Source organism: Paramisgurnus dabryanus, chromosome 19 (genome assembly GCF_030506205.2).
Source record: "Paramisgurnus dabryanus chromosome 19, PD_genome_1.1, whole genome shotgun sequence".
Classification (NCBI taxonomy): domain Eukaryota; kingdom Metazoa; phylum Chordata; class Actinopteri; order Cypriniformes; family Cobitidae; genus Paramisgurnus; species Paramisgurnus dabryanus.
The window spans coordinates 36490201-36504377 of record NC_133355.1 but is presented as its reverse complement, the minus strand read 5'-3'; the positions used below and the strand labels follow the sequence as shown (position 1 = coordinate 36504377).

The 14177-nt window shown below is 36.8% G+C and overlaps 1 protein-coding gene across 3 annotated transcripts in view; it reads left to right on the top strand.

Annotated features, from left to right (window-relative positions):
- Positions 1 to 10648, top strand: part of cox20 (cytochrome c oxidase assembly factor COX20) — a 108046-nt gene extending 97398 nt beyond the window's left edge. For 2 of the 3 annotated variants that reach the window (XM_073812657.1, XM_065290795.2), the window contains 2 exons: positions 7162 to 7225; positions 7615 to 10646. In XM_073812657.1, coding sequence (XP_073668758.1) covers positions 7162 to 7225; positions 7615 to 7744 — 194 coding nt within the window. In that variant the 3' untranslated portion in view covers positions 7745 to 10646. Of the gene's footprint in view, positions 1 to 7161; positions 7226 to 7614 lie in introns of all 3 variants that reach the window. The other variant, XM_065290796.2, reaches the window with a different exon arrangement.
- The last annotated feature ends 3529 nt before the right edge of the window (positions 10649 to 14177 follow it).

Genomic DNA, 14177 nt, shown 5'->3' with positions numbered 1-14177 from the left:
ATTGTCATGTTGGAAAATGCAAGGTCTTCCCTGAAAGAGACGACGTCTGAATGGGATCATATGTATCTAGAACTTTGATAAACCTTTCAGCATTGATGGTGCCTTTCCAGATGTGTAAGCTGCCCATGCCACACGCACTCATGCAACCCCAAACCATCAGAGATGCAGGCTTCTGAAAAGAGCGCTAATAACAACTTGGGTTGTCCTTGTCCTCTTTAGTCCGGATGAAATGGCATCCCAGTTTTTCAAAAAGAACTTCAAATTTTGATTCGTTGGACCACAGAACAGTTTTCCACTTTGCCAAAGTCCATTTCAAATGAGCATTGTCCAGGGAAAACGCCTGTGCTTCTGGATCATGTTTAGATATGGCTTCTTTTTTGACCTACAGAGTTTTAGCTGGCAGCAGCGAATGACACGGTGGATTGTGTTCACTGACAATGTTTTCTGGACGTATTCCTGAGCCCATGTTGTGATTTCCATTACAGTAGCATTCCTGTATGTGATGCAGTGCCATCTAAGAGCCCGAAGATCACAGGCATCCGGTATGGTTTTCCGGTCTTGACCCTTACGCACAGAGATTGTTCCAGATTCTCTGAATCTTTGGATGATATTATGCACTGTAGATGATGATAACTTCAATCTCATTGCAATTTTTCTCTGAGAAACTCAGAAAACTATTTTTCGCCGCAGCATTGGGAGAATTGGTGATTCTCTGCCCATCTTGACCTCTGAGAGACACTGCCAATCTGAGAGGCTTTTTTATACCCAATCATGTTGCCAATTGACCTAATAAGTTGCAAATTGGTCTTTCAACTGTTCCTTATTTGTACATTTAAATTTTCTGGCCTCTTATTGCTACCTGTCCCAACTTTTTTTGGAATGTGTAGCTCTCATGAAATCCAAAATGAGCCAATATTTGGCATGACATTTCAAAATATCTCACTTTCAACATTTGATACGTTATCTATATTCTACTGTGAATAAAATATAAGTTTATGAGATTTGTAAATTATTCCATTCCTTTTTTACTCACAATTTCTACAGTGTCCCAACTTTTTCTGTTTTGGGGTTGTAGTATGCAGCCCGTTTCTTAGCAATCTCAGGCGGAAAGTCCGGGAAGATGAACACAGTTTTGTCTCGGAACTTAAGCTGCCCACCACGGCTCGCCTTTCGCCAAATATCCTCCTTGACGTTGTAACGATGGAAGCAAATTACGAAGGCTCGCGGTCGGCTACCCTCCGCAGGTTTCGGTGCAAGTGTACGATGTGCGCGAGCAAGAAGTGGAGGTTCAGAAAGACCAAATATCTCCGCCAAAGCATCCGCCACGAATTTCGTAGGTTGTGGGCCTTCCAAACCTTCCGGAATTCCCACCAAACAAAGATTGGATCTGCGGGAACGACACTCTAAATCAATGCACTTAGCTTGGAGTGAGGCGACCTCTTTTTGGAGAGAGACGACCGTAGGCTCGAGAGAGTGAAGGCTTGTCGTCCATTCCGAGGTAGCTGTCTCCAGGTTAGTTAAGCGCTCATTCTGGGTTTTGAGGTCCGCTTTGAAAGATGAAATTGTGTTATGCATTTATTCTCGTATCAGAGAAATTTCACCTCGAATTTCAGCAGCGTGCGCATCAAATTTGGCATAAATTCCACTTTCGAGCCTGTTGATGGCACCCATGATCGCTGCGCCCTCAGGGGTGGAAAGTTCCACAGTTTCCAAAGGCGAGCCGCCGCCGGCAACAGACGAATCGGCCTTCTTTTGTCGTTGCGTCTTAGACATCGCTGGAACTCATACGTCTGATTTAAACACTATTGCTAGAGGTGAAGTAATCAAAAATAAACTAGATGTAAAAGAAAAAAGGATATATATAGTGCTGTATCAAAGTATAAAACAAAATTTAAAAGTTGGTTTGTGGAGCTCCCGACTTATGCTCCCTCACATGGCAGATGCTAAACCGGAAGTCCCAAAATTTATTAAAATTTAAACAAAATATTAGGTATACTAGACAAAGAACTAGCACTATACAATAAAAAAATTATGCCATATCTACTCAATAAAAGTGTGGCAACAGATTACAAGCAATATCATTAATTAAATTCAACAAATAAAAATTGAGTTAGAATTACTCCATAAACTCCTTAATAGAAACCCATTCAAAAAGGTCAACTGCAATTTGCAATTAGAAATTAATTTAAATTTAAACAAAATATTGGGTATACAGGACAAAGACCTAGCACTATACAAAAATACTATTCAATTATACTATTTTAATTTAACATCATGATTTAAAATGTATCCATTAATATTATTATTAGTAATGAGTATTATATCTGATTTCAGAATGACAGACAAAGATTAATCAATTCTTATTTTATTGCAGTCAAAAAAGCAGGAAAGCATCTAATTTTTAATGGTGTATTTGTAACAGTGTAAACTTCAAAAAGTATTTTACAGTCTTTAAAGAAAACCGTCCACATTTCCCTGAATACGAAAGGTTCCATGTTTGTGTTCTGCTACATTGATTCACACCCAGAACATCAGACAGCAGTTTAGACTTACTGTATTGTAATCAGTTTATAAACTTTGAAGAATCCAGCTCCAAGAAAAGTTTCTGAAACACCTGAAAAGATGCCTGGGATACTGGAGATTCAATGCATAGATCCAATCCAAGGAGGATAAAGCATGCCCTGGGAACACCTTTAAGGCCTCGATAACAATTCCAGCATCCCTTGTGCTGCCACTCCTAGAAGATCCATTCTTTACAATTACAGCCATCACAAGCTGCTCAAGTCCCGCCTCTTCATCATTCTCCTGCAACATTAAACAGCAATTATGTCTTAAAACCTTTATAAATTTATACAGCTTGAATACTGAAATAATCAACACATTAAACTTGTACATTAAAATGTTTTAAAGAAAACTAATAATAAATTCCCATTAGAATACAAATAATATAAAAAAATGTTTGAAAAGATATATAATCTATATAATTAGGGCAAATCTTTTCCCTACATTTTTTTCTGTAACACCATAGGATCCAGTCACATATTTATTTGTTAACCAATTTACTCACATGTGTATATACAAACACATACACTATATACACAATTTAATATATACAATATATTTATTTAATAATATTCCTCACCTTTTGTTGTGAATAAAGTTCTCCCTCAACAATGTTTCACGTTGCCTGCAGGAAATTGCAGTACAGGCCTTCATGAACACACAATTTAGTTAACAGGTCGCAAAATAAATAATAATAATAATGTTAATTTTACATTATGTAGAAAGCTTAAACATTTTAAAAAGATAATGTATACATTTAATATCTTCCTCACCTTTTGTGGAATTAAATGAATAACGTTACATTTCCCTTCAGTTTTGCTTCAAGTTTCGGTGGGCAGCAGAAAACTCCAGTAAGATGCCTTTGTCAAACAATTCAGTCAGCCACGCAGGGATTCACAATTGAACACACAATTAATTTACAGTGGAGAATAGTTTAACATTACCATTTTAATCGAATACTTTGTGTATTTAGTTAACACAAAACTAAATAAACTGAAAAAGACCGCAGTAAAGTCACACTTATCTTTAAAATACGAACCTCAGAGCGAGTGAGCGGATTAAGAGAACCCACCTATTCAGATGAACAATATGATTGGTCAGTTTTTCTGTCTCTTAAAATGAGTTTCAGCTGGACCACCAATTGCAGGCCGTTTCTGAGTCCGAAGGTTGCAGACTGCGGAGTTGACATATGCAGACTGCATACGCCATTAAGCCTGGTTTAAGTTAACCAAGTATTACATTCGCAAGTCATACGCATATTACAACAATTTACGATTAACTAAGAATAAAAGTCAACCTGTTAATATTGTGAAATAAGACAGTCTTAATGACGAATGGATCCTAGAAATGCGACCTCCTAAGGTCCTAAAGCTGAAGTTACGTCCAAACCCAGTTCATATTACAGTTTTTTTTTTCAATCGCTAACAAGCGCTTAGCCATACTTCAGATACTTTTTCTAAACACTTAACACAGACTTCCACCTACAAAACACAATTGGCCAAATGGATAATTTTCTTCTCAAAAACACATTTTGTTAAATAAATACTAACTCTTCATTTCAAAATGGAACAAATCTTTCTCTGCACACAATAACTTTACCAAAACACTGGAAATCTGACTCAAAATGAAATTATTCTTTCAAAGAATAACACTTCTTTTCACTTCACAAGGTACATGCAGTCAATCAAAGTACACCAGGTTTATAAATATTGGCTATTGTTGACATTACAAAAACTGCATAGACTTTTATGTTTCAGTTTTACAGGTATTTGCATGCAAAACATGCAATCCAACGTTTTTACGCTAAATGTCTTGGTTGGGAACTGTATGTCCACATGTACAGCAATGTTCACAATTCAAAAGCAATCTAGTAAAAAGCAGTTTTCCCCTTACTCTTGACTACAGGAGGTAAAGTAGAAACACAATATAATAGAACAGAAAAAGTTTTACAGTATTGATCTTGTCATTTTTGACAAGAGGGTGGAAGACGTTGCATTCTTTAGAGGGACAAATTTTTTACATATGCATTACTGTATGACCTTATTGACATGTCAAGTGAGAAACAATCCATGTAAAATGCAATACTTACCTGTTGGTTTGTTGAAAGATGTGTATAATGTAGGCAACCTCCTAAAATTGGGCTGCACTCTTTCACCAGCCTCTCTTACTGATATCAGTGAATTTCATCACTGATTACTGTTCTTGCAGCCCTTGGAATGCCACCACCACGCATTCTTACACCTCTACATTGCCCTCTCCTTGGGCCTGCTCTTCTCCCTGACCCTACTCCTCTCACTGTCCTGCACCTCTCACTGCACCTCTCACTGTCCTGCACCTCTCACTGCATCTCACACTGCTCCTGCACCTCTCACTGCATCTCTCACTGCCCTGCACCTCTCACTGCTCCTCTCACTGCTACTGTACACCTCACTGCTCCTGAACCTCTCACTGCTCCTGCATCTTTCACTGCACCTCTCACTGCACCTGCATCTCTCACTGCACCTCTCACTGGGCCAGCTCTTCTCCATGTGCCCCTTGCTTTTATGCTTCCTTGTCCAGACATTACAGTGTTTGTCTGTTTCTGTTTTCAAAAACATCACTCCTCAAAGTCCTTCTTTTACTGTATGAGTATCAATGTAATAGAAAAAATAACCTAAGCCGGACTAAAATTGGGCTGCACTCTTTCACCAGCCTCTCTTACTGATATCAGTGAATTTCATCACTGATTACTGTTCTTGCAGCCCTTGGAATGCCACCACCACGCATTCTTACACCTCTACATTGCCCTCTCCTTGGGCCTGCTCTTCTCACTGTCCCTCCTCCTCTCACTGTCCTGCACCTCTCACTGCACCTCTCACTGTCCTGCATCTCTCACTGCATCTCTCACTGCATCTCTCACTGCATCTCACACTGCTCCTGCACCTCTCATTGCACCTCTCACTGCATCTCTCACTGCCCTGCACCTCTCACTGCTCCTCTCACTGCTCCTGTACACCTCACTGCTCCTGAACCTCTCACTGCTCCTGCATCTTTCACTGCACCTCTCACTGCACCTGCATCTCTCACTGCACCTCTCACTGGGCCAGCTCTTCTCCATGTGCCCCTTGCTTTTACGCTTCCTTGTCCAGACATTACAGTGTTTGTCTGTTTCTGTTTTCAAAAACATCACTCCTCAAAGTCCTTCTTTTACTGTATGAGTATCAATGTAATAGAAAAAATAACCTAAGCTGGGTTGGCCCAATTTACCCAACATAAAGGTTTTTATATTGTATCTAAGGTTTGGAATATTGTTTTTGCTATTGTGGAATGTTGTGTGTTAACATTTGTAAATACTACAAAAACAATCCATAATTTTGTTGGGAGGTACCCTATAGCTTGTCTGTTAAGAAAATTTAAGCATTGTGGAAATGTGTTTATGACTGCATATTGTGTGAAAACGACATGAAATGAATAAATTGTATGGCCACAAAAGACCGATGCTGTGCTAATTGTGTTTAGAGTTTTGAAAATGTGACAACTGATTGGACAAACGCTTTTTAGCGACTGAAAAAAAACTGTAATCCTTATTGTAATTAATATTTACGAATTACAAACTAATTATACAAAGAAACACTGCGTATAGACTTATAAGGCCAAAGATTGCCCGTTAAATTTACCCAAAATGAATTTTATCCACAGTTTATAAACACTACATTGACGTCTCAGCCAGTGATGATTTTCATCAAGACTGGCCGAGGTGAGGCGCTGTTGTCCGGTGTATGAGCGCTGAGTGCCCGCTGATTATCTGGAGCTCCCATCGCCAAAAATTTGAAGGAAATGTTTAAATAGACGATATCTTTATGAACCTACTGCAGATTCTTGTTTAAAAAACATACTGTGCCACAATTCAAAGTTTTGAAAGCATTTCAGTCAAGAATGTATAAGTTATATTTCCTAAATCCGTCTGCTCAGCGCTCACAACCTACATATCAACCTGAAATGGTTTTAATTTAAAACAACTAATTTGTATTACGTTGGATTTATTCGGTATTCGCTACATGATACACCATAAGAATAGGCTAGCTAAATCCTTCAGAAAAACAAGTAGTTTTAATTCCAGTCATTTTTAAGTAATTTTAACACAACAAAATGACCAAACTACATGAAATTAATTGTATTAAATAAAGTTTACATATTCAATTTCATCAAATCTACAAGCCTACAGAATGACTTTTTACAGTGTAGGACAAGCCTTGTTCGGGAAACCACCCCATACTGTTTTATATAAAGGAGATTGTTTTGTTATTTTGTTTTTCATTAAGAATAATAAAAAACCCATCAGGAGGGGAAGAGCCAGTTGCTCAGCTTGGGACTGGCGGGCTTCCATCAGAACACACACTAAAGCAAAACATTTTTTGCTGTCACATTGGATGCATATTCATAAGCGATTTAACGCAGCTTACACAAGCACTGCATTTAAACAATTTTAAGTGAAATCACCAGGTTTGTCACATGCTGATTAACTGGTTGGAAAATTCCGTCACCGCAACATTAATATTATGCTTTTTTGTAATTTATCTGTAGCATTTCTTTCATCTACACTTTTCTTGTAATTCACAGGCCGTGTAAAGAGGTCATTTGATGTTGGTGTTGCAGGATTCATGCTTTCAACATTGGGATCATGGTATGTAATCTCAAACAGATTAATGAAACAGCATTTTACCAAGCTATGGCAACATTTCTAGTTTTCTTTACTAATAAGTCCATGCTCCATATTGTTCTTTAAAATTCAAAACCAAGAAATCAGAAAATAAATCACGACCAAAATCACTAATTAAAAGGAAAACTTATTTAAAAATATTGACAGTGGCAGCTTCATCACCACCTTGTGGCTACAATGAAACAACATGATGATTTATAGTCTTCCAATGTGTGTTGTTTCATTGTAGAAGCTGTCACTGTCAATATTTTTTGTCAATATTTTTAAATAAGTTTTCCTTTTAATTTTAGAGTAAAGTATGACCTGACAGGTTTTGAGACTTAACCATTTATTTAATTATTTCCTTTTTACAGGCTCTACTGCAGATATGATAATGCCAAGCTACGAGTTCAACAGAGGGTCATTCAGGATGGCATAAAGAATAAAGTAATTTATGAAGGGACAACTTTAGATCCCACACGTAAAACAAGAGGAGATGCATAATTTGATTGTCTCAACTGTCCATATAAATATTTATAGTCATATATTGTCTGTAAAGTGAATGCTGATTTTATTAATTCTCTGATTATATGACTGTTTTATGTAAATAGACCATTTATTTGATTGTCTTTTTGTGGGTGTATTTTGTGAGGATGAAATGTTTTTGGAACAGTACTTCAAAAGTTTTCTTTTAATATTTTTCCCACATTTTAAAATAAAAGAAAACTCATGTAACACATGTATTTAAGAAAATTATGTTTTGCCAAAAAAAAAAATGAATCAAACCAGTTAAACAGTTCTAACATTTTCAAACTATCACCCTTGCCTAGAATTCGCAAGCATTAACTCTTGGCATTTTAACAGTAAAATTATTGGGATGCGTAAATTATTTGGAAATTATTTGGAAATAACGTATCCAAAAAAGTTTCAGTGGTTCATCCACTCAAAACAGTGTGAATGGCACTTTCACATTCGCTTTGCAGCCCTCTATCGGCCAAAACCGCACTAAAGAAGTTTCCAACCGTCGGGTAGTGGTCCTGTAGTTCGAGTGAAAACTACAAAAATTTGCTTTACGGCAGACCTACAATCCAATCAGAGCTAGCTATGCTGCAGTATTTACGACAGTGGTAATGAACAATTACACTTCTTACCTGTAGGGGGAGCAAAGAGCAATAAGTCTTTAGTGTTGCTTTAAGCATATACCTTTAGATAAAAAATAAGATCATGAGAAACAAGTGAAATGTCTTAAAATTTAAACTGTAGTGAACAGTGTTGTATTCGAGACCAGCTCATTCGAGTCCGAGTCAAGACCGAGTCCAGAGAGCGTTGAGTCCGAGTCAAGGCAGAGACCAGAAGAGGTCGAGTCGGAGTCAAGACCGAGTCCACATAAAGTTGGGTCTGAGAAAAGACCTGAGGTCATAGTCTGTGCTACGGCATTTCTGATCTCACTCAATTCATGTTTTGTTAAAAATGTCAAAGTCACCCTCAGTTTAATGATTTTGAAATCTCCACTCTATAATATTAGGTCCTACAATATACACAGGTCCACTGTAACACAAACCACAGCATACCAGTTTACAAAATAAATGTATTATTTATGAAACAAAATAATTTAGTTAAATAAAGATAATTGCTCATAAGCTATACTGTGCAAAAGACTTAGGCCACCACCACCAGACTTGTTGTTTTAGAAGTTTTAATGTCCATCCATATTTATTTTTTAATCTATTTTATTAAGATACAAACAGAAAATACATTAAATATGTAAAAAAAAACTGGTGGCCTAAGGTGTGGTGTAGTGCCACTCTGTGTTTAAGCGCTGCCGTCTTATTATTTTGGTTAACAGCAGCTTATCTAATGCTTAAACGTGTGAGCGGGATGGATGCGTTTTATTGCACTGCCATGACCTCCTCAGGTCTGACCTTGCGCCAGTCTGATGCCTGAAAAAAAATCACCAATAACTGTTCACGTCAATCTTACATCAGTTTAAAGAAACCGTAATATATATTTTAAAAGGAACTTGGGTGGACTCGAGAATAAGTCTGATTCCAAATGTATTCGAGTACGAGTCGAGACCGAGTCAAAATGCTCACGAGTCCATGACAAGACCAAGACCATTAAAATATGGTCTCGAGACCGAGTCCAAGACCGAGTCCGAGTCTCGAGTACTACAACACTGGCAGTGAAGAAAAGTGTAATCAAGCTGATTGCAGTTTACAGTTGGGTATCGGGTGCTTTTCAATATGCTTCCTCATTTCCTCGCTTCTACAGCCTACGACCAGGAAACTGATCGAGCTCTGCCGTCTTGTAGGATGCTAAAGTTTTTAAATTGCACTGTGAGGAGGCACAGAACGAGGAGTCATGGCAAGGAGACACAAGTGTATCCTATGTCGCGTTTGCGATGTACTGCATTTTCAAAAAAGTTATCCTAAGATGTTTTTTCCAGAGAGACCGGCCCATGAGACACCTAATCAGCAGTCCATTGGTTCTTTTTTATTTAACATTTGGTTAGCCCAATTTGGCTTTTTTAGGGAGCATGCAGCATTGTGTGTCTGTAAGAGACGAGGAAGAAGTGTGGGGACCTGCGGTACACTGTAAACCCCAAAGTTGTCCCTACTTATTAAATCAAGTTATCACAACTTGATATTACTTAAAATAACGTTAATGGGGTCACGCGCTGTATGCTCTGCAGCGTTTATGTGTACTTTTTCTTTAAAACATTAGGCTACTTTAAGTAATAATTAGTGTTGTGCCTTTTGAAAATTGTGTTTCCATTACCTACATAACATCTTTCTCCAACTCAGCTTTGACTTCAATCCAGAGATAAAGCGTAAAAACTTAACCAGAGATGCTGTCCGCACGTAGCGTTGCCAAGTCCTCTGCCTTTTTCCGTTTTAACCAGTTGTTTTTTTCTGCATGTTAAATATAAATAAATATAAATAAGATGGGACGACTCTGCAGCCCCTTGACAGTCTGCATTTGTCTACTATACCCCATGGTAAAGTAATTGAAGGGAAAATTGTGACAATCTATGTTACCTTCCTGAAGCAATGTGCCTTCTGTTCGGATTGTTTATGCTTTACATCTGAAATACCCAAAGTCATTTGAACTTATTCAGTGCATTCTACTTTCCATGGGACAAGAAGACCTGCACCCTAAAATACAAACCTTGGCAAACCAGCTGTTTGGTTAAATTGAATTTAACAGACAGATTCACATGTTAAAGATTGTTAATATGTCTTTCTAAATGTGACCATTGAAAATACGAGCTTACTGTAGTGAGCATGGTTTCTGTTCAAATTAAAGTGATAGTTCACTGAGAAATGAAAATTCTGTCATCATTTACTGACTCTCATATTGTTACAAACCTGTATACATTTCTTTGTTATGAATAACACAAAGAAAGAGATTTTAAGGAATGATTGTAATCAAACCGTTCATGAGCCCTATTTACTTCCATAGTATTTTTTTTCTACTGTTGAAGTGAATGGGGCTCATAAACGATTTGGTTACAAACATTTCTCAAGATATCTTCCTTCATGTTCATCAAAACAATATATACAGGCTTGTAACAACATAAGAGCAAGTAAATGATGACAGAACTTTAAAGCCACACAGATCCAAAATAAAATCGAAACTGACCTGTATTGCAGTGAGTCATGTAGCTGTCCATCAATGTAAACAATGTGCAAAGTAGTTGAACCAAAAAGTGCACAATTAATAAAGTTATTGGCTTCTAAAGTAAGGAGTCGACTCTGAATCGCTGAAATGAGTAGTCATATGGATTGAATCTTCTGCCTGACTTTATTCACGTCACACTTTACAACATTTTGCGTAATAATCTCCGCCTACAGCCAGCGTTGCTTGCGGGAGAAACGAAAACTATGACCTGCCCACAGCTAGTTAGTGTGTAAACATTGTATCACGCTGTGTTTTCAGTTTGTGTTGTTTTCACTACCAAAGGATGAAGATATGAAGAATCAGGGGTTAAAATTTATTTTTAACGTTTGACAGTGAAAGATGGTTAAGTACCCACTTTATTTTGAACAACATGCGTCTCCTAACCACAACCTGTATGTCTGATTATAGCTACATACTTGCTTAAATGAGTGTAAAAATTTAAATGTCTATCGTTGTTTTTATTGCTTGGATTAATGATGAATGATATTGTTGTTTAAACTCTTAGGAGAGTCACGTTAGCAAGCGGCTAGCGCATGCTGCACTTACGGTTTTGCTATGACCCGGTTAGTCAATACATGTTGCACTATTGTTGGTCTGTGCAACTGATCTGTGGTCTGTGTGCAGACTCTGTCAGTTGACCAATCAGAGCAGAGTAGGCTACTGAAAGGTGGGGTTTAGGCAGACTGAGTCATTGAATGGCTTCACATGAATCGTTTGGGGATCTCTGAGAAATGGAGTAACTATCGCTTTAATTTAGATAAGAAATGTCTTGTTGTTTATGTGTCTTTTGAAAATGTGAGACATATGAGTTTATTTTTTGTTATTGTAGACGACAAACATGTTTGTGTTTAATTCCAACATGTACAGCATTTCTATTCTCCATACAGATTCACATTTTGGTGACTTTAATGAGTGTATCTGTTGAAAATGTGACAAACATATGAGTTATGGGGCGGTTTTCCGGTCCCAGACTAAAATGTATGTTTTAGTTACTTTAATTTCAACACCTTGTACTGACAAATTTTAACATATATCAGTGCGATTTCTTTGTCTCAAGATGCACACCAGTATAGTTTTTTGTAAGGTTTGTTTGTAAAAAGTACTTGAATGTCCTTAAATAACTAAGGCCTAGTCCTGGATTAATCTAAACCCTGTCCAGGAAACCGCCCCATAGAGGCCTAAGCACTGTTGCATGACAAACATGTCTGTTGTTCCTTATGGAGTTCTTCTGTAATTCTTATAGAATTGTTATTATATGGTTAATTTCACTTTTTTAAATGGCAAATTTCTAAAGAAATGCATTTGGTTGTTTTAATGAAAGTAATATTCTTGCATTTTATAATTGAATGAAATGTTAATATATGTTTTAATGATGTTAATATACACAAATAAAGCTGCTGAAGTGAAAAACATCTTGTTTAAATTATTTTTTTAAATGTTAACTTTTAAGAAAATAACTAAACAAATAAGAAATTTAGCTTTTAGCTAATTTAGCTGTACGCTAATGTTTAAGTTAAGGAAATGAAAGACCACATAAGGACATCTCAATCAAATTGAGTTATTTTCCCCATTACTCAAATAAACTGAGAGAATCACTTTCCTCAAATCATTTAGTCTCACTTATCGGGGTTTACAGTGTAGCAGAACTGCTTTTAAAAAATGTCATAAGATATTATGGTATACAATTATGGTGGTAAAATACAGTGTGGGCAGACTTATTTCTGTCAGGTCCATTAAGTCAAGAACATACGGACAATAAAATGATTTAGAAATGTTTATTTAGTAGATGAAGACAGATTAAATTTGGCGGTATGGCTCCGTTCAGGGAGTCCTCTGACCTTTCATGAGCACCATGAAATAGCAGAGAGTCAGAGGACAGCAGCAGCCGCATTAAGGAACGCTCACGCAGTTTAGGACTGTGAGAGCTAAATATTCCCCCGTGAACAGAGCAGGCAACATGACAAAACAAATGCCACGTTATATGAAAGGAGCTGGGGAGGTGGCGGGCATCTGAAACGAGCAGCAAGCATGTAGGAGCAAACAGAATAAGCTTTAAATAAGGTGCCTTGTTTGAGCTTGGCCATTGGCAGCGAGGGGAGTCACCCTCCTAATGAAGCTCAGCTGGAGCAGATCAGCTGACGAGAAGGCGTCTTGACTACCTGGCTTGCCAGAACTGACGCTCAATTAGGTAGTTAAACTGTAAAACCTGATAACTCAACTTAAACCGTTTGAGGAAATTGATTTCTTTACTCAAATATATTAAGTTTGCTTAAGTTCATACCACTCAAATGGTTTAAGTTCACTTAATAAATTTGATTTAGTTCACACAACTATATAGCTACTCAAATGGTTTGAGGAAACCGATTGCCTTAAATGGTTTAAGTTGATTTAACTCAAATGAATTAAGTCACATAACATCAGAAAAAAACATTAGTATAAACAATGATGACAGGAAAGGATAAAATTATTAGTTTATTGAAGAATAAACTAATTGAAAATTATTTTACAAACATTGTTTTAGACAAAAAACAAAAGTGTGCTGTTCAGTCCAAATTCACATTTAAACCCATATTAGATAACATTACTTATGAAATATATCAAGTATTCCTTTATGACTTGAATAGACTGTCCAAACAGGAATATTCAAAAACAAAATCAGTGTACACAGCAAAATCCCTGGTGTTAAATTAACACCAGCTCGGTGTTTATATGGGAACCACCAGCAGGGTGTTAAAAGTAACACCGAAGCAGTGTTAGAGTTAATTAGATACTTTAGCAATCATTTGAGTGATTATTTGATTATTGAAGACACCTGGTGATAATGAGCTGAACTACAACTACAACTTCCAGTCACTGCCTTAGATAAAATCACCTGAAAAGACATCTCTCTTATTACAAACCAGACTGACTTTTGTCTACTTTGAAATTGTTTGGTCACCATTATGGTGATCAGTGGTTCCTTTAGTTGGGTGGGTTGACTCTTGTTTCTGCGTTAGAGGTCTTTGCAACAGTGTTTATTAAACACATTATATGTTTCAAAGGATGTTAAAACAAAGTTTATGTAGTTTTTATAACAGTGATTATAGATTTATTAGTAAGTTATTAGTATTAGTATTAATAGTAAGTTATTTACATGGTCAAAAAATTCAGTGTTCATAGAAAATTAGATGTTGATCATATGTATATTATTCTCTATTGGACTTCAGTAACACAGCTTTCCTTGGAAATTTTTTTCAAATTTTATTGTTAAATACTT